Source organism: Ictidomys tridecemlineatus, chromosome 6, assembly GCF_052094955.1.
Source record: "Ictidomys tridecemlineatus isolate mIctTri1 chromosome 6, mIctTri1.hap1, whole genome shotgun sequence".
NCBI lineage: Eukaryota > Metazoa > Chordata > Mammalia > Rodentia > Sciuridae > Ictidomys > Ictidomys tridecemlineatus.
The window spans coordinates 63,702,811-63,724,628 of record NC_135482.1 but is presented as its reverse complement, the minus strand read 5'-3'; the positions used below and the strand labels follow the sequence as shown (position 1 = coordinate 63,724,628).

Below are 21,818 nucleotides of genomic sequence, written 5' to 3'. Positions count from 1 at the left end.
GCTTAGAAAATTGCCAACTATTTTCCAGATTTCTCCCTTAGGGAATGTCAGAAACTTTAAGCAGCTAGGACACCATAATGCAAAATGAAAAAACAACAGGTTATCATTATAAAAAAAAAAAAAGTCAATTTGGGAGGTACCAGGCACTAATCATCTACCTGTTGGAATTTAGAATGAATGACATGTGTTCAAGAGCATGGATCCTAGAGCCAGACTGCTCCTATTCCTCCACTCACCTGTGTGGTGTGACCCTGGGCAAATTATATAACTTCTGTGCCTTAGCTTCTTCATCTGAAAAATGGGGATAACAGTATATATCTCACAGGATTTTATGAAGGTTGAACAGTTACTATATTACTAAATGTTTACAACACACTCAGTGCTATATAAATATTATTTTAAATTATAAGTTATCTACTCTTTCTGGGCAAAGACAAAAAAGAAAAGGCCCCAGATCATTATGTGAATCAGTGGGCTAAGTAACCAAAAACAAAACAAAACAAAACAAACAAACAAAAAACAGCCTAAAGGGGATGTTGAGCAGGCTAAAAAGGTATCTCATAGGCCTACACATCCAGAGTTCCAACAGTCATAGAAATTTGTCAACCCCAATGTCCAGGTTTATTGATTAATGCCATCAAACTAGAAAGTAGCAAAGGCTGGGTGCAGTGGAAAATGCCTGTAATACCATTACTGAGGAGGCTGAGGCAGGTGGATCACAAGTTCAAAGCCAGCCTGGCCAATTTAGTGAGATCCCGTCTCAAAACAAAAATTTTTAAAAAGGTAGCTCAATGGTAGTACTCTTGCTTAGTATGCAGAAGGCCCTAGGTTCAATCCCAGTACTCTAAAAACAAGAGGCCAGGCATGGTGGTGCAAGCCTGTTATGTTAGTGGCTCAGGAGGCTGAGAAAGGATTGCAAGTTCTAAGCCAGCCTCAGCAACTTAGGTCCTAAGCAACTCATCAAGACCCCATCTCAAGTTAAAAATAAAAAAGGCTGGGGATCTGGCTCAGTGGTTAAGTGCCCCTGGGTTCAATCCCTAGTACAAAAAGAAAGAGGGGCTGGGGTTGTGCTCAGTGGTAGAGCGCACTGGGTTCGATCCTCAGCACCACATAAAAATAAAGATATTGTGTCCACCTAAAAGAAAGAAAGAAAAACAAAACAAAAAACTAGAAGATAGTCAAATCATGAGTAGCACATTCTTTGAAAAAATAGCAGAATTCAATTTTGCAAGAAGCTCTAGATCAGTTAAAAGATCATCTGGACTTCTAGCAAATATCACAACTACTCATCATGAAGTTACTTATTCACTCTATTTAGCCCTTAAGATACAATCACTAGGTTAAGTTACTAAGTTGTGCCAGTTAACCCATAACAACTGCATAATTACTGCTCCAGTAAGCAGGGCCTTTGGAAGGCAAAGGTCTGATGGCAGCTGCTAAGGAAGCTCAAGTGCATAATAGGAAAAGAATTTCTATGTCTTTGAAATAGAATTACAAAGAAAAGTGAGAAAAAATGCTAATATTATTATGTTAAGAATAACACTGGATGTGCCATTCTAAATATTACTGCTTTGTCTAGACCATGCTGGAGCTTATGTATGGACAGCTGGGAATGCACACAAATTACTACTAGCTAGTTTGTTTTAGGGGTTAAAAAAAAAAAAATCAAAAGACATAAGACCGGGCTGGGGATGGGGCTCAAGTGGTAGTGCGCTCGCCTGGCATGCGTGCGGCCCAGGTTCGATCCTCAGCACCACATACAAAGATGTTGTGTCCGCCGAGAACTAAAAAATAAATATTGGAAGATTCTCTCTCTCTCTCTCTCTCTCTCTCTCTCTTAAAAAAAAAAAAAGATATAAGACCAAAAACAAGCACTGCAAACAGAAGCCACAAAACCCAGGCAAGGTAATGCATGCCTGTAATTAATAGCTACTCAGGAGGCTGAGGCAGGAGGATCGAAAGTTCTAAGCCAGCCTGAGCAACTAAGCAACTAACCCTGTCTCAAGATAAAAAATAAAAAGAGCTGGGAATGTAACTCAGTGGTAGAACACGGCTGGGTTCAATCCCCAGTACAGCAGATAAATGAATGAATGAATGAATGAATGAATAAAAAACAGTAGCTGTGGATAAAATCCCCAAAGTAAGATTTTGTGTTCTGGGCAGTATTTATATATCCATCTTGCAGTTATATCTACATAGGAAGGCGATCTTGTACTCAGGAGTGTCTTTAGTTTACTGAGCAACTAAATAGATATATAAAGTACAAAATAAAATTGTTTTATACTCATTTTCCTTTTGAATCTCTGAACAACCCCCATTATTAAACCCCTACTGTATGAATTATTATCTCCTTTCTTCTTCTTCTTCTTCTTCTTCTTCTTCTTCTTCTTCTTCTTCTTCTTCTTCTTCTTCTTTTTGTAGTGCTAAGGATTGAATCCAGGGCCTTATGCATACTAGGCAAGTACTCTACCACTGAACTACAACCCTAGCACTAGAGAGTAAGCTTAATAAATTCAAGTAAGTGAATGAAAACATGAAGCAAGATTATAAAGATGTCTAGGGAAAGATATTAACTAATCCTTTAAATGGAAAATTAGACAGAACTCAAAAATAAAACAGGAATCTGCAGTGATTAAAATGAGGAACATATACCTCATCTTAAAAAAAAAACTAAGGAAAAAAAAACCTAAAAAACTTAGATTTTTTTTTTAAGATGAGATATATGTTCCTCATTTTAATAAACTAGTTATTATTCATGTCCCAAAAGATCACATACTCAGTACAAAATAATATAATTACAATATGATAGTATTATTTTAAAAAGCAAGTTTCCTTATAATTGAAATTAGTCATTGAAAAAAATTATATACAACTTTTAAATTTTTGAATTTGAGAATGCAAATGCTTGTCTTACTTGCAGTTTCTCAGGTAACATTTTAGAATAGGCCTGTGTTCATAAGGAACAACATAAAAGAAATGTGAAAATAAAGAGGGAAGATGTAGAAAGATTAAGGAAGTGGTTCAAGGTTGAAGGTAAAATACAAGGTCATTGAAAGAAGCAAGGAATCCGCAGAATAAAAGCAGTTGCTGGTAGCATAACTGTCATGTCACATAGGACATCTTTCCCAGATCATTCCATTTTGCAGTGGTAGTATATTCTTCCTCATTTAAGTCTTGGAATTAGTATAATGAAGGAAAAATGTAATCATAAACTAAAAATAAATATTCTAGCAGAAAAAGCTTTACCCCAAAACTAAGAAAATAAGAGCATTTATGTGAAAAACAGTGCTCTTTTCACAGAGAGCTATTCTCTATGATACAGAATATAAATGATTCAGCTATGTGGGACATTTGTGCCATTCCTGTTAAGACTGGAGTTCTTGTGACAAACCAGTAGGGGCCATAATAAATCGGATACCTGTAGAAGAATCATCCATGGTCAAGGAAGCAGACTAATGATTTAGTAAAATAATAAAATGGTTCTACTTTAGCTTTCAGTGCCAAACTATCTAAAATTGTTGGTTCTGGCCAGAGAAAAAAGTTACAATGAGAGAGAAGTCAGTCCTGGCTTCAAATATTTACACTTTAAGTAGGTTACTTTCAAGACTGAATGATGAAGTTTCAGCCTTTCATGGTGATTTGCAAAACAGTTCAAATCTCTGCAGCAACCCTATACAAAAGACTATCTCAGAATATTTTGGTATATAAAGGGTTTTGAGAGCAGTCTTCCATTACACATAAATAAAAAATGGCTGGCTCCATTATCCCACAAACCTCCCATCCTTACTTATCAAACTTCCCATGTACCTCCAGCTCAGTGGTGAGATTATGCTGTGACCCTTGCAAGCAACCCAGTAAATCAAAGTGACTGACTTCCAGGAATGAGAACACTTGCCTCTCAAGTAGACCTTGCCTTTTTGGGTCGTTAGCTATTTCTATTTGTTATATTATAATCACTTTCCAGCCAATAAGACCATTTCAATTTCTCTTCCTTTTAAAGGACTTCTTAAATAAATCATTTATGTGGGCAAACATTCTTATTGGGCCATAATATTGGACAAAAAAATCCTATTAGTTAATAGCACAATTCATTTAGTGACTAATAATCCTTAAGAGTCCTGCTACAACTCCTCCCCGCTTTTATTTCCCAATTGAATTATCAAGTCTTTATACAGATTTTCCTACATGGAACCTACTGTTCTTCAAGGGAACAGTATAGACAATAGTAAGTCAAATAGAATGCTATTCCACTTCTCAGAAGGGTCTAAAATACAACCATTCTGCTTCTTATATGCCTTCAATATAATGGAAACACAAAACCATTTACTTTAAAATTTACTATCACAAAAAGATAAAATCCAGCAAATTTTGCTTCTAGAAATATATTTTAGAGATACGTGCAAAAAAAAACTCATAAAAATGAATGTTCAAATATATTTAACCTGAATGGCATCCATAGAGAATAGTTATTTAAAAAAATGAATACAACTATAAATTCTAATATAGAAAGATGGTCAATGTATGTTAAATACAAAAATGAAGTTGCAGATTATTAGTACAACATGAACCCTTCTGAGAGTATGTGTGTGTGTGTGTGTGTGTGTGTGTGTGTGTGTGTGTGTGTGTGTATACTGGAAGGGGGAAATGCAATGATTACCTCTTTAGTGTGGAACTAAAAGATAAGGAGAAAGTTACGCCCTTCTTTATTGTTTTAATTTATAATTTTGTGTATTACTTTTAAAATGAAAAAGGTAGCTTAAAATTTACATTTAATTAAAAGGATCAATAGTGAACATATGCAATTTTGTAAAGCAAATAAAATAATTACAATGTTCTATTACTATACCAATTATTACCAATTATATCACACTAGCACAATAAATGTGTTGGTGGAGAGCTAAAGAAAGCCCAAGATATTTTCTGGTAAAATTAAAGATCTGTAATTACAATGCTGTATAAATTCATTTTCATAAATACTGTTCTAATAAAACCCTGACTTCAAGTAAAAATTAGTAATTATAATTTATAGTCAATATATTAATAGAATTCTATGCATCATTTGCAATACATAAGAATCATAGATTCACAGATTTGGAAGGAACCTTAAGTCACCTAGTCCAACCCTGCTATCCTAACATCAAAATAGGGGGGAAAAATCATAACCGATAGTAACCTGTTAAGGAAAGGAGAGCCAACTTCACTGAAGCAGAGAACCAATCATAGGAACACAAAACAACTAAAAATTTCTCCTCAAAATGGGGCATCAAGTAATCACTCTTTAAAAAAGCATTTTGGCTTAACATGTTGAGTTGCCCAAGTCAGTTTTAAAGAAGTCACTGACTTGGGGATGGGGATGTGGCTCAGCAGTAGAGCCCTTGCCTAGCACATGTGAGACCCTGGGTTCGATCCTCAGCACCACATAAACATAAATTTAAAAATAAAAAGTCACTGACTTAATTTTCTGGTTTCAAGATTCTCATTTTGTTTCAAACCAAAAGAAATTAGACTGCATTGCAGGTTGATTTTTTTTAAATATTTATTTTTTAGTTTTAGGTGGACACAATATCTTTATTTTATATTCACATGGTGCTGAGGATCGAACCCAGTGTCTCGTGCAAGCTAGGTGAGCGCTCTACCACTGAGCCATAACCCCAGCCCACAGGTTGATTTTAATAAACAAAAATATCTGTAAAAAAAAAGTTAAGACTCTGTCAAATACTTTAAACACACATACACACACACACACACACACACACACACACACACATCCAATACAGAATCTTAATATTGTCTTTGTTCACCTCAATATAAACTATGGAGAGATTTCTAAAACTACAAGAGAAAACAGAAGATCCATGATGATACACACACACACAAACACACACACACACACACACTCTCTCTCTCTCTCACTCTCTCATTCTTAAGGAAGAACAAAAACTTATGGTAAGAGTGCAAATAGGAGAGGAATGAATATCTTCTTTTTCTTTTTGATACTGGGGACTGAACCCAGAAGAGCTCTACCACTGAGCTACCTCCACAGCCCTTTTTACCTCCTGTCTCTGCCTCACAAGTCAGTGGACTTAGGTATGTGTCACCATGTCCAACAAGAATTAATTTCTTGTAAAGTTTATATAAAATAATACTACATGAGTAAAAGTATTTCCTATACCAAGAGAAGATTCAGAGGTGAAAGCAGTAATGGCCTAACTCAAATATAAATGGTTTAAGAATGTCGTTCAAGAACAATGAATTTTAGGAGTTACAGATAATCCTGAGTTTTTACCACCTCTAATTATGATTCTGATAACAGATGTCACTTTAAAAGTATCTTTTGTAGGTCTTGATTTGTTCATTATTATTTAGGTGTGGTTTGTCTTTTTCAGTGGTTAATTCCTTAGTTCCTCAGAAAAGCCATGGTAAGAAACAATGGTGAGCATAGGCTATAAAGAAGGGTGGCACTGGTGGTACTGGATGGAAAATAATAGCAGTTAGCCTAGGTTTGGATTTCAGCATCACTACTTGCTAGTTGCCTGTTATTTAGCAAGCTACTTAGCTACCATGTGTCTCCATTTCCCCATCTTTAGTTAGGGATCACTGTAGTGCCCACTTCATACAGGAAGTAAACAAGATAATCCATTTAGAAAAATTTCTGCCTGGCTCAATAAATAACTGGCCAAAACAACTACCAGTTATAGTATTACAAGTGAACCAGAAGAAATTCTTCGTGTATTTCCCCTCATTGATGAAGTTTTCAGGAACCAATTGTGGCAACAAAACAAAACAAAACAAAAAACAAAAACCTAAAACAAAACAAAAAATAGAGATGACAATATGGTTGATGCAAAAGAGATTGAGGACCTAGTCTTATGAATATAGATGTTCATTTTTATATTAGAAAAAATTACATGACTCCATATCACAAAATTTAACATCTTTCCATTAAACATCACACAATTCCCATCATCACTATGCCCTACATATAACCTAAATGATGTGGAGTTCCTACTGATATTCAATAACAGGGGCCAAAAGTTTAACTAAAAAAAATCTCTGCAGAACTGCATGTTAGGCAGTGATCTGTGTGTGACACAGAGCTTAGGCCAACACAGAGGGCTGGGATTCTGCCTCCAGGGTCTAGATTCCCCCCACACAGTCAGATGAGCCAGATTCCTGCAGACCTTCAAATCTCCATTCACATGCCAAGAGGGCAGTTTTCAAGAGGTGAGGAAAGCAGCAGCCACTGAGCATGGGATGCTCCACTCCTACTTCAGTATAATATGATAGCTATCATTGGTTTCTGCTGCAAAAAAGAGAGAGAGAAAGGGAGAATTTTTAGTCACCTTTAAAACAGTAGGAGAAAAAAACTACGGTAAGGTTCTTGTGAGAGGGAATAAAGCCAGCACAAGATAAGGGCTGCATTCTAACTGGGCATGGTAACTCACACCTGTAATCCCACAGCTTGGGGAGCTGAGGCAGGAGGACAGTTCAAACCCAGCCTCAGCAATTTAGTGAGACTTTGTCTTAAAATAAAAAACTGGCTGGGGATGTAGCTCAGTGGTTAACCACCACCACTGTGTTAAATCCCTGGTTAAAAAAAAAAAAAAAAAACATACTTATCATTTAGCATAGAATGATTTGTATAGATGAAGCCTGACTTATGATAATTCCATTTATGATACTTAGGCTAACAAAAGGTGCAAAAGTGATATGCATTCAGTAGAAAATGTAATTTGAATTTTGATCTTTTCCTGGGCTAGGAATAAGTGGTATGAAACTCTATCATGATGCTGGGCAGTGGCAATGAGGCACAGTTTGGGGTAAGCAGCAAGATCACCTGGGAAAACAACTTAGAATTCTACAATATGCTGGGTTGTCAAGCTATAAGGTTGGATGGGTTAGGTGCATTAAATGCATTTTCAACTTTTGACATTTTCAGCTTAGGATGGGTTTATCAGGATGTGACCCTATCATAAGTCAAGGAGCATCCATAATAAATAGGTATTATAGGGGCTGAAATTGTGGCTCAGAGGTAGAGTGCTCGCCTAGCACGGGCGGGACCCAGGTTCGATCCTCAGTACCACAAAATAAAGGCATTGTGTTGTGTCCATCTACACCTAAAAAATAAATGTTTAAAAAAAATAGGTATTATAAAAATAATGTGCCTTGATTTCCTCATTTGTCAGATGGAAGAGAATAGGGGCTGGGGCTGGGGCTCACTGGTAGAGCACCTGCTTTGCATGTGTGAGGCACTGGGTTCGATCCTCAGTACCACATAAAAATAAACAAATAAAGATTTCCTAATTTAAAAAAAAAAAGATGGAAGAGAATGGTAGAGAGTTGTCAGTGTTCTTTCTTTGTTGATAATGGTAAAAGGCCAACTCACACAAAGAAACAATCTCTAGTAATACTACTTTTTTATTGCATATATGATTTCTTCCATATTTCTCTTTAAATAAGTCAAATATGAAAAGAGCTTTATTTTCCTTTGGTTCTGGGGATTGAACCCAGGACCCAGTGCATGCTAAGCACATGCTCTACCACTGAACTGCACTCACAGCCTGAAAAGAGGTTTTGAAAGACTTAGAAACTAAAAGTTATTTCTCTTACAATTTTATTACCTTTCATTGTGTCCAGAATAAAACAGGCTTCTTCCTGAAAGTTCTGTATCATCTGAAAAAAGGCAAGAAAATTTTCTGATTATTAAAAACTTTGGTTTGCTATATTATTTTGACAATGTGGCTTTTCATAATGTTAGATTTAAGTAAAAAACAAAAAAAAAGACCCTATTTCTGTGTTCCTAAGGTGGGGTTTATATGACAGAATTTATAGGTCACAAATAGAATATACCTGAATTTCTATAGAATTATGTAAGTGTTTTCCTTCCAATTTTCAAAAGCCTGCTTCATGAGTCTGTTTGTTTTTAGGGTGGTCCTCCCCATGTCCTCCCCATGTCTGATTTTGAAATTTTAAAACAGAGGAGTTGGGGTTGTGGCTCAGTGGTAGAGCGCTCGTCTGGCATGCATGAGTCATTGGGTTTGATCCTCAGCACCACATAAAAATAAAATAAAACGTATTGTTTCCACCTACATTAAAAAAGAAATAAATAAAACAGAGGCATCTAGAACAGTCATCTTAAAAGTGGAGTATGCATTTCTCTTGGTTAACCCCCAAATTTTCCAAGGGGAACAAAGACACTAACAGGCCGTTATGTGAGAACTGACATCCAGGTCTTCAACTTTCTTAAATCCTTTTTAGTTTTTCTTCCCCATTTCCCCATCTCAAATTCCCATCTCCCTTTTAACAAAATAATAGAATACTACTGAGAATACTAGAGTACTACAAAGGTGCCTTGGGTGTAAAAGCATCATGGTGCCAAAGCGGAACTACAAAAGTGAATTCTAATGACTGGGTAACACTCTAGTATGAGTCACATGGTTTCTAATTCTTTCCTTTCATTAGAATTGAAGAGTGACCTAATCTCAAATTGTCAAATAATACATGACTCAAAATAATTTGTGATAATATCACTATATAATTTTTAGTACATAACAAAAAAAACCAGTGTTGAGGTTGTAACAAAACTCTATCAGTTCCTATTTATTAATTTAGGTAAATTAGGCTCCACAGCACCTATATCTAGGGGGAAAATCAGGATAGAATTGATGCTGAATGCTGAGTCATTTTAGCAATTAATAGGCAGTATTCTTCAGACACATTAATTGTGTGCTAGGGTGAGGGTAGGGAATGGAACTATTCCATGACCTCATTAATAGATGCATGTATAATAAACTTTTTTCTTTTTCTGGTGCTGGGGATTGAACCCACTAAGTATGTGCTCTATCATGGAGTTACATCTCTAGCACTTTTTCATGTTTAATCACTTATTAAACATGTAATCTTTTTGTTATTTTTTAAAAGTTACATAATTGTGATAATTCTATTCAGAAGAAATAATTTTTGAACTTCTAATGAAAACAAAAGATTTCCTAAAACCTTTTTAGATTTTGTTGATACAAATTTTTGTTTCAGGAGCTGGGACTGTGGGTCAGCAGTACAGCGCTCGCTTAGCATGTGCAGGGCCCTGGGTTCAATCCTCAGTACCAAACAGATAAATAAAATGAAGATATTGTGTCCAACTACAACTAAAAAAATAAATAAATATTTAATTTTTTTGTTTCAAAGGAATATGGCAGGATAATCGATAAAAGACATTTAAGCATTAAAATGTTATGGTCAGATACAAGTCTATGGGGATGTTGAGTGCAGTGGCTATAATCCCAGCTACTCAAGAGGGTCAAGCAAGAAGATCACTGAATTTGAGACCAGCCTGAGAAAATTAGAGAGACCCTGGCTCAAAGTTAAAAAAAAAAGACGGGGGGCAGGCACAATACTGCAAGCCTGTAATCCCAGCAGCTCAGGAAGCTGAGGCAGGAGGATTCCAAGTTCAAAGCCAGCCTCAGCAACTTAATGAGTCCCTATCTCAAAATAAAAAATAAAAATACGTCTGGGGTGGTGGCTCAGCGGCAGAGCACTTGCCTTGCATGTATGAGGCACTGAGTTTGATCCTCAGCACCACATAAAAATAAATACATAAAATAAAGGTCCATCTACAATTAAAAATAATATTTAAAAAAAAGGACTGAGAACGTGGCTCAGTAGTTAAATGGTTCAATCCCCAGTACCAATCAATAGGTAGGTAGGTAGATAGATAGATAGATAGATAGATAGATAGATAGATAGATAGATAGATAGATAGATAGATCAATTTAAAAAATGGGCTGGGGCACCCCTGGGTTCAATCCCTAGTATTATAGGAAAAAAAAATAAAAATGAAGTCTATGGGAGAGGCAAATGGAAATATGGGTTAAAGGAAACATAGGAATAATATAAAAATTCTAACTCATAAAGAAAATCATGGTTATGTATTTTTTTAAATGGTTGGTATCTGTATTTAATCACTCTTATAATTCTGATCCTCCGTATGGGGGGGGTGGATCACTGTTGTACTTAAATTACATGGAATGCAATTAGAATAGTAATGAAACCATTTCATTCTTTTTTGGGGGACAGCAGGGATTGAACACCAGGGGTGCTTACCCACTGAGCCACATCCTCAGCCCCCTCCCCTTTAAAAAAATATATTTTTATGACTTTATTTATTTTTTTTGTGGTGCTGAGGATCGAACCCAGTGCCTCACCCATGCTAGGCAAGTGCTCTACCAATCAGCTACAGCCCCAGCTTCCTGCCTCAGCCCTTTTATTTTTTATTTTGAGACAGGGTCTTACTATGTTGCTGAGGCTGTCTTTGAACCTGCAATCTTCCCCGAGTCTCTGGGATTATAGGAATGCACCCGCACCTGGCTAACCATTTCATTCTTAAATATCATGATGTGCCTAGGAATGACATCTTTTACAACTTCTTTTCTCCCAAATGGTAAATCTTTTACAACTATTTTAAAATTTTTAAATTAGGCTGAGTTTGGTGGGGCATGTTTGTAATCCTAGTGACTTGAGAGGTTGAGACAGGATGGTTACGAACTTGATATCAGCCTTGGCAACTTTTGAGACTCTGTCTGAAAATAAAAATATTAAAAGAAGGTTGGGGATGTAGCTCAGTGGTAAAGCATCCCTGGGTTCAATTCCCAGTACCAAAAAAAAAGAAAAGAAATTATGTTAGGAAGGAAGGAAGAAAGCAAAAACAGTCTTAGCCACAGACATAGTGGAACACAGTGCCAGTTCCTTAGGAGGCTGAGGTAGGAGGATTACCTGAGCTCAGGAGTTCATGGCCAAAACTTACAATACTAAAATTTCTGGTGAAAAAGAAAATATAACAACAGACACTACTGAAATACAGACAATAATTAGAAGCTATTTTGAAAATTTAGACTCTAATAAAATAGAAAATCTAGAAGACAATGACAAATTTCTAGAGACATTTAAACTACCCAAATGGAATCAGGAGGACATAAAAAATTTAAACAGATCAATTTTAAGCAAGGAAATTGAAGATATTATCAAAAGCCTACCAACAAAGAAAAGCCCAGGACCAGACAGATTCTCAGCCAAGTTCTACCAAACCTTCAAAGAAAAACTAACACCAATCCTCTTCAAATTATTCCATGAAATAGAAAAGGAGGAACTCTTCCAAACTCATTCTATGAAGATAGTATCACCCTGATACCAAAACCAGACGAAGACACATTGAGGAAAGAAAACTTCAGACCAATATCCCTGATGAACATAGATACAAAAATTCTTAATAAAAAACTAGAAAATCACATACAAAAACATGCTAGGCAGTGCACCATGATCAAATGGAGTTCATTCCAGGGATGCAAAGTTGGTTCAACATACAGAAATCAATAAATATAATTCATCACACCAACAGACTTAAAGAAAAGAATCACATGATTGGGCTGGAGTTGTAGCTCAATGGTAGAGCATTTGCCTAGCATGTGTGACACTGGGTTCAATTCTCAACACTGCATATAAATAAGTACTTTAATTAATTAATTAAAGATACATCAACAACTAAAAAAAAAACATGATTATCTCAATAGAAGCAGAAAAAGCATTTGACAAAATACAGTATCCATTCATGTTCAAAACACTAGAAAACTAGGCATAGTAGGAACATACCTCAACATTGTAAAACCAAAGCCAACATCATTCTATACAGAAAAATTGAAAGCATTCCCTGTATAAACCAGAGCAAGACAAGGATGCCCCTTTTACCACTTCTATTCAACATAGTCCTTGAAATTCCATCCAGAGCAATTAGACAGAAGAAAGAAATTAAAGGGATAAGAACAGGAAAAGAAGAACTCAAACTATCCTTATTTGCTGAGGACATGATTCTATATTTAGAAGACCCAAAAAACTTTTAGAAATCAGCCTGGCATGGTGGCATACGCCTGTAATCCCAGCAGTTCAGGAGGCTGAGACAAGAAGATCACAAGTTCAAAGCCAGCTTCAGTAAAAGTGAGGCACTAAGCAACTCAGTGAGACCCTGTCTCTAAATAAAATACAAAACAGGGTTTGGGATATGACTCAGTGGTCGAGTGCCTCTGAGTTCAATCCCCAGTACTAAAAAAAAAAAATCTTTTAGAACTCATAAATGAATTCAGCAAAGTAGCAGGATATAAATTAACACCCATAAATCAATTGTGTTCCTATACATCAATAATAAATCAATTGAAAGAAAAATTAGGAAAACTATCCCATTCATAATAGCCTTGAAAAAAAATGAAATATTTGGGCATCAATCTAACAAAAGAGGTGAATGACCTCTACAATTAAAACTATAAAATACTAAAGAAAGAAATTGAAGACAATTTTGGAAGATGGAAAGAGCTCCCCTGTTCTTGGATAGGCAGAATTAACATTGTCAAAATGGCCACACTGCCAAAAATGCTATACAGATTTAATGCAATTCCTAGTAAAATGCCAATGACATTCTTTCTAGAAATAGAAAAAGCAATCATGAAATTCATTTGGAAAAATAAGAGCCCCAGAATTGCCAAAGCAATGCTCAGCAAGAAAAGTTAAAGCAGGAGGCATCCCAATATCAGACCTTAAGTTTTATTACAGAGCTATAGTAACAAAAACGACATGATATTGGCACCAAAACAAACATGAAAACCAATGTCACAGAATAGAAGACACAAAGACAAGCCCACATAAATACAGTTATCTCATACTAGACAAAGGCACCATAAACATACCTTGGAGAAAAGATAGCCCCTTCAACACATGGTGCTGGTAAACTGGAAATCCATATGTAGCAAAATGAAATTAAACCCCATCTCTCACCCTGCACAAAACTCAACTCAAAGTAGAACAAGAACCAAGGCATTAGACTAGAGACCCTACATCTATTAGGAGAAAAAGTAGGTCCCAAACTCCATAATGTTGGCTTAGGAACTGAATTCCTCAATAAGACTCCTAAAGCACAAGAAGTAAAATCAAGAAACAATAAATGGAATGGTATATAAAAAATAAATTCTTCACAGCTAAGGAGACAATCAAGAACATGAGCAGAAAGCCTTAGGAATGGGAGAAAATCTTTGCCACCTCAGAGCATTAATCTCCAAAATATATAAAGAACTCAAAAAACTTACCACCACAAAAACATATAACCCAATCAATAAATGGGCAAAGGAACTGAACAGATACTTCACAGAAGAAATATAATCAAGCAATAAATATATGAAAAAATGTTCAACATCTCTAGCAATAAGAGAAATGCAAATTGAAACTACACTGAGATTTCATCTCACTCTAGTCAGAATGGCAATTATCAAGACTATAAGGAATGATAGGGGTTGGGATTGTGGCTTAGTGGTAGAATGCTTGCCAAGCACATATGAGGCACTGGGTCCGTACGATCCTCAACACCACATAAATAAATAAATAAATAGACCGATAAGTAAATAAATAAATAAATAAATAAAGGCATTGTGTCTATCTGCAACTAAAAAAATATTTAAAAAAGAATATAAGTAATGATAAATGTTGGCAAGGATGTGGGGGAACAATTACACTCATACATTGCTGGTGGAACTGCAAATTGGTGCAACCATTTTGGAAAGCAGTATGGAGATTCCTCGGAAAACTTGGAATAGAAATACCACTTGACCCATTATCCCACTCCTCAATATATACCCAAAGGATTCAAAATCAGCATACTATAGTGATGTAGTCACATCAATGTTCACAGCAGTTCAATTCATAATAGATAAGCTATGGAACCAATCTAGGTGCCTTTCAACAGATGAATGGATAAAGAAATGTGGTATATATACACAATGGAATATTACTCAGCCATAAAGAAGAATGGAATTGGGGCTGGGGCTGTAGCTCAGTGGCAAAGTGTTTGCCTAGCACATGTGAGGCACTGGGTTCAATCCTTAGTACCACATAAAAATAAATAAATAAAATAAAGTCATGCTGTCCATCTGCAAAAAAAAGAATAAGAATAGAATTATGGCATTTGCAGGCAAATGAATGGAACTGGAAATTATCATGCTCAGTGAAATAAGCCAATCTCAAAACACCAAAGGCTGAATGTTTTCTCGGACATGCATACTAACACACAATTGGGGATGGGGGGCAGAGAATAGAAGTTCATTGGATTAGACAAAGGGGAATGAAAGGAAGGGAGGAAGTTTGGGAATAGGAAAAACAGTAGAATGAATTAAACATAAACTTTCCTATGTTCATATATGAATACCTGACCAGTGTAACTCCACATTATTTACAACCATAAGAATGGGAAGTTATGCTCCATGTATGTATAGTATGTCAAAATAGTCATGTATAACTAAAAAGAACAATTAAAAAAATTTAAATAAAAAAGAAAGTTTAGAAAACTCCTGTCTAGAAAAACCGAACTCCTCTCCAGTGGAACTAATCTTGCTATTGTTACATGGTGCCCTGACAAACTAATTATCATCTGTACGAAATTCAACTGTACTAAAAAACCTACCTCATCACTGATGAGCACATGGATTCCTGTTGGCCCCTGCTTATAAATCTGGCTGATCTGTCGAGGAGAAATGCTGAAAAGCTGAGCAATTTTTTCTGTCAATTCAACAGCTGTCAGTTCTTCTAGATAGATGGCATGGTATACTGCAAAGGAGAAATAGCAACAGTAGTCAATACAAAGGTTCTCTGATTTTGCAGGTAATCTAATCATTAAGAATGCTCACTTTTCAGAAGGACTCACAAATCAATCCTAGCTAGTACTTGCTAGCTGTGTGACTTAGGGTAAGTTATATATATATCCCTAGGCCTTATTTTCCTCATTTAAATGTTGGAGATAACAATAAAATTCACAACAAAGAGGAGATTATTAGTTGTAAAAATTAAAGTGTGTAAAAAGTGTTGGGAATAGTACCTGACATATGTTAAGAGCTCAATAAATGTGAGCAATTACCAACATGGTCATAAATCATCTCTTCACCTTTCTTCATCTATCCTGGTCTGCCCAGAACAACCTACCGAAGAAAGTACCATTTGAGTCTCCATCCTCATGCTTCTGTTGTGGTTGCTGCTGCTGTTGCTGCTGCTGTTCCCTCAACTGTAATGATTCCTGACAGACGTAAATGGTTAACCTTGGACGCACCATCCTAAGCGGTAAAGAAAAGGGTTGTTAATCTTGCATATTTTATGGTAAGTTCATTTTAAAGAAAAACTTGTATTTCTACATTAATAGTATAGAGCAGGGATTGAAAACAGGCAAATCATGGGCTAAATACAACTCATTTGCCAGCTTTATTAGTTCACCTGTGGTGGCTTTTGTTTGTTTAAACTGAACTAGTTCCAACAGGAAGCATCAGATAAACCTGTGAATTTTGACTTTTCTTGAAAAACCACATCTAGCAGTCCAGGAACCCCAATCTCGCATGAAAGCAATCATGTTATCCTTACATGGTGTATGCATTCTTTACTAAACCCTAAACTTTGACTGTCATTCCTTTACAATATCTATGTGGTCCCTGTAGTCATTTAAGTTTGTGATCTTTGGTGAAAAGATAAGAAATGTCCAAAATGTATGAATCACTGCTTTATGGATAAGGCTCAAGATAAACATTTCACTAAAAAATGCTAATATAGTAAACTGAAGAATCTTACCTTCTCCTAAGTATCCTAAGCCCTTTCTGGCCTCTTACTTCTTACTCTAAGGTATACAGTTACCTCTTGATCTGATCATCTCATTCCTTTCTATTTCTAAACATTCTTTAGATAATACACTTAACATGAAAGAGCCATTCTTTTTCCCCTAAGTTGCTGACAATTGAATTTCATCTCTTTCCTTAATATTTTCCAAGATTATAGCCAATCTGATTCAATATCCCTTGTGATATTATAAATATAAATTCTCCAAAATTTATTAGTTATTTGGGTCTATTGTCATTGACCTCTGTTTTTTCCATCAATATTACTACTATGTATTTAAAACTACTTTAAATCTCAAAAAAGAACTTCAAATTAGTCTTTATTACAAGTATAATTTGTAAACATACACTTAAATAATTCCAACCCAGGGCTGGGGACAGGGGGTATAGTTCAGTGGTAGAGCACTTGCCTAGCATGCCTAAGACCCTACATTTGTTCTTCAGTACCACATTAAAAATAGATAAATCCTCCCCCAAAACTTTGAAATGATCTGTTCTCCAGTTAAAACTGATTCAGGGCTTTAGTACCTGCTGTTTCTTCTGCCTAGAATGTTCTTCCCTCATGACTCCATAGCTCCTTCATCTTTCTCATAACAGTCTAAATATCCCCTCCTAATAGACCTCTTTCCTGACCATCTTCTCTGTACTCTGTAGCCCATTCTCTTGTTTTTGCACATTTGTTTTATTTGCCTTTAAAGCCCTCACTATCCAAAAAATTTATTATTTATATATAGTTTTCTCCCTACTAGAAAGTAAACTCACCAGTTAAAAAAAAAAAAAAGGAGTAAACTCTGTAACAATGGGTACTTGTCTGTTTTGTTCATGAATATGTCTCCAGAGCCTATAATAGTAACTGGCTCATGATAAAGACAATACATATTTATTGGATGAAAAAAACTACCTGGAAATTGGGCTAGGGAAGTAGCTCAGTGGAACAGCACTTGCTTAGCATGTACAAGGCACTGGGTAAGCTCCCCACTACTGCAAAAAATGGGGTATTATGGGGAATCAATTTTAAGAAAGGATTTTTTTTATCTGTGTTTACTTGGTACATAGCTAGTATTTTCTTTTAAAAAAAAGTTTTGACACAATGCATTTAATTGTGCAAAATATTGTGAAGAATCCCTGAACCCAAATTCACCTGAAATTCAACTTCATTGATATATATATATATATATATATATATATATATATATATATATATATTTTAGTTGTAGATGGACACAATACCTTTTTTATTTTTATGTGGTAGTAAGGATTGAACCCAGTGCCTAACAGCACAAGTCCTGCACTTTACTACTGAGCCACAACCCCAGCCCCTTCATTGATATTTTAACACTAATTACATACCGGCCTTTTAATGCATTAAAAAGTCTGATTCCATCTGCAGGGCCACAAATTTGGATCACATCATCTCTAGTTAGTTTCAATAAATCTGCCCCTGGAATAAATGTAAGAAAATGGGTGATAAAGGCAAAGATTCTCTTTGTTAATACCTATTAAGATGGACTCTATTACAAGTATACCTCATCACCGGTAATGTTATAACCCATGATCTTTTGCATAGTACATAGGATCTTTATTAACTGGTCCCTGCCTCATCTCCTAAGTCTCATCCAATGAATTTCTTCACTTAACCCTATGCTTTCATCTTGCTGGTGGTGCTGAATGAGCAAGCTGTTCTTTTTTTTTTTTAATTTAATCCCATTTTTTTTTTTTTTAAAGAGAGAGTGAGAGAGGAGAGAGAGTGAAAGAGAATTTTGAATATTTATTTTTTAGTTCTCGGCGGACATAACATCTTTGTTGGTATGTGGTGCTGAGGATCGAACCCGGGCCGCATGCATGCCAGGCAAGCGCGCTACCGCTTGAGCCTCATCCCCAGCCCGAGCAAGCTGTTCTTCCTGCCTGAAATATCCTTGACTGTCTGACCAATAGGTTCCTCTTCTCATCCCTCAAGATTCACTTCACATGTCACATAGCTCCTTAATATATCAGACTCTCCCCTGAACATCTCACTTCCTACAAATGTGTGTTGGAACATTATCTACTGGGATTTTATTTTGATTTGAGCTTTTTATATACTAGATGATGAATGAAGTCTTTGATCAGGAAGTATGCCTTATCAATTTGTGTATTCCTACTATAGAAGATGGTACATAAAAGATGCTAAATACTACAGTGACAGAGCCACATCTATGTTTAATGTTTATAACAGTTCGATTCATAATAGCTAAACCTTAGAACCCACATAGGTGTCCTTCAGTAGATAAATGGATAAAGAAAATGTAGTATATATATTCAATGGAATATTACTCAGCTTTAAGAATAATGGAATTATGGCATTTGCCAGTAAATGGATGGAGCTGAAGAATATCATGCTAAGCAAAATAAGTCAACCCCCTAAAACCAAAGGTGGAATGTTTTCTCTAATATGTGGGTGCTAGTTCACAATGGTGGGGGCACTAGGGAAGAATAGAGTTAGGTAGTGAAGGGAGGGGAGAGGACGGGATATGAGGATAGGATGGACAGTAGAATGAAATATACATTATTACTTTTTATCTATATCTATATTTATCTCTGTGTGTGTGTGTGTGTGTGTGTGTGTGTGTGTGTGTGTGTGTGTATATGACTAAAGTAATTCTACAACATGTACAATCAGAAAAATGAAGGGGCTGGGATCAGAGCTCAGTGGTAGAATGCTTGCCTAGCCCGTGTGAAGCTCAGGGTTTGATTCTCAGCACCACATATAAATAAATTGATCACAATGGTATATAACCTTAGAAAAAAATTCTCATTTAAAAAAAAAATGAGGGGCTATGGCTGTGGCTCAGCAGTAGAGCTCTTGCCTTGCACGTGCGAGACCCTGGGTTAGATCCTCAGCACCACATAAAAATAAATAAAAAATGAGAAATCATACCCCATCTATGTATGATATATAAATGCATTTTATTGTGATGTATAACTAATTAAAACAAAAATTTAAAAAGAAGATACTAAATAAAAGCGGGCTTATAAATAAAATACAATATAGTGATATCAAACGGAAAATTTTTACCTACAAATGCCCCTTGATAAAATTATGTATGGAATATACATTTTTAGAAGTACTTCATGGAATAAGTATTTTAAAATTAAAGTGAATTCAAACTAAGAAGTGTTTCTTTTTAAGTCTCTCACAGCACAGCTCCAGATGGTGACAAAGTCTGAAAGATTTATGAAATTTATTTCATAAAAAAATGTACTAAGCTGGGCACGGTGGCACATGCCTGAAATTCCAACAACTTGGGAGGCTAAAGCAGGAGAATTGCAAGTTCAAGACCTACCTCAGCTAATTAGTGAGGCTCTAAGCAGTTTAATAAGACCCTGTCTCAAAATAAAAAAAATAAAATGGCCTAGGATGTGGCTCAATGGTAAAGTGCCCCTGTGCTCAATCCTTAGTACAAATAATAATAATAATAATAATAATAATAATAATAATGAAAAAATACACTAATGAAATGCATATAGGGGGACTTGGAACCCACATAGGTGTCCTTCAGTAGATAAATGGATAAAGAAAATGTAGTATATATATTCAATGGAATATTACTCAGCTTTAAGAAGAATGGAATTATGGCATTTGCTAATATTAGAAACATGTCTATCAGGATAACAGAAGACCCTTGAATGATTTGCTCATATCAAAAGAAAAGCAAATTTAACCTGAGAAGTTGGTAAAAAGCCTGGTGAATGTAGAAAAACGGTTTCGATGCAACCACTGCTGCGCTTCCTGAGGTGTGGTTGTTGGCAGGAGGTTCTGAAAGGAAGAAAGCATGTTTTCGGTAATTAAATAGATTCACTGGTGTATTACATAGCCAGACATCACCCACCCACCCACACACCTACTCAGACAGGCCTTGCTTGTTTGGAAGTTGTTTATACTACATCAATCTCTTTCTCTATCCAAGAAGCTCTATCCTTATCTTTCCCACTAAACTATAAACTCCTCAAATTGAAGGGTTCCTGTAGTCCCACTCAGGAGGCTGAAGTAGAGGGATCACTGAAACTTACAAACTGAGACCAGTCTGAACAACATAGTGAGACCCCTGTCTCAAAAAATCAAAACAAAAAAAATCCCCAAGGGTTCTCCATTACTTGTTCATATTTCCAGTTCCTACAGAAAAAATTCAATGAATGCTTGCTTCATGAATGAATAATATCCCTTAAAAGATGGACATATCATAATTGCAGAGTCATCAAAATATTATTAGACATTGCAAATAATTGACATTTAAATTTAGACTTACATCAGTGACTGGAGGGGGAGGATCTGGCTGGTGGTTTGGTGAACCATTTCTAAAGAAACATTTAAAATGAAAGCATCAGTCTATGACTCATAGTAGGGTCTATTATCTCATTCTTCATCTTCACAGTAACTCCTAAGCCAGAGACTTAAAAAATCTGTATTCTCATAAAGCATTCTTATTCTTTGATCTAAAACTTTAAGTTATATTATATGTTAATTAACCTGAAAACTTCAGGGGGAAGAGAAGAAACTGTCATTTGCAACACTTTTATTACTGAGTAAATTAAGAAAACTAACTAAAATTTTAAAAAGTGAAACTGATGAGAAAATAATAACATAACATAAGGGATTAGAGATATAGCTCAATGGTAAAACACTTGCCTAGAAAGCACAAGGCCCAGGGTTCAATTACTAGCACTCATGAATAAATAAATGCTACTAACAGAAATGGATTAGAATGAAAAATATGGGGATATAAAAGTACTAGTATTTTACTACTATTACTACTATATTAAGTAGGTAAACATATACATAAAGGAAAAAAACTGAAAGAAAATTTATGAACTGCATACTTTTCTAATGAAAAACAATTACTTTTAAAACAGCTTAAAAATTAGTGCTGTCTAATTTGTGATCCAAGAGTTATCTCCACACCCTTGGTTTTTCTTTATGCTTTCTTTTGTCTATGGATCATCTTTTCCCTAACACTTATCTTTTTTATGGAAAAAAATTATCCTAATAATGAAGTACAGGACAAAGAAAAGAGAAAAATTTAAAACACAAACTTTAAACCACATATAAATATTTAAAGTTCCTATAAGAAGATTGCACCATCCTTGTGGATGGCAAGA

General features: G+C 35.5%; 1 protein-coding gene across 5 annotated transcripts in view; it reads right to left on the bottom strand.

Moving 5' to 3' along the window:
- Positions 1-6,867: 6,867 nt before the first annotated feature.
- The window catches only part of Tfcp2 (transcription factor CP2), a 68,413-nt gene continuing 53,462 nt past the window's right edge, over positions 6,868-21,818 (bottom strand). For 2 of the 5 annotated variants that reach the window (XM_078014686.1, XM_005324956.5), the window contains 7 exons: positions 20,969-21,017; positions 20,385-20,478; positions 18,033-18,123; positions 16,006-16,133; positions 15,491-15,633; positions 8,622-8,673; positions 6,868-7,300 (listed from right to left, as the gene is read on the bottom strand). In XM_078014686.1, coding sequence (XP_077870812.1) covers positions 7,266-7,300; positions 8,622-8,673; positions 15,491-15,633; positions 16,006-16,133; positions 18,033-18,123; positions 20,385-20,478; positions 20,969-21,017 — 592 coding nt within the window. In that variant the 3' untranslated portion in view covers positions 6,868-7,265. Of the gene's footprint in view, positions 7,304-8,621; positions 8,674-15,490; positions 15,634-16,005; positions 16,134-18,032; positions 18,124-20,384; positions 20,479-20,968; positions 21,018-21,818 lie in introns of all 5 variants that reach the window. The other 3 variants (XM_078014685.1, XM_005324955.3, XM_005324958.5) reach the window with 2 other exon arrangements.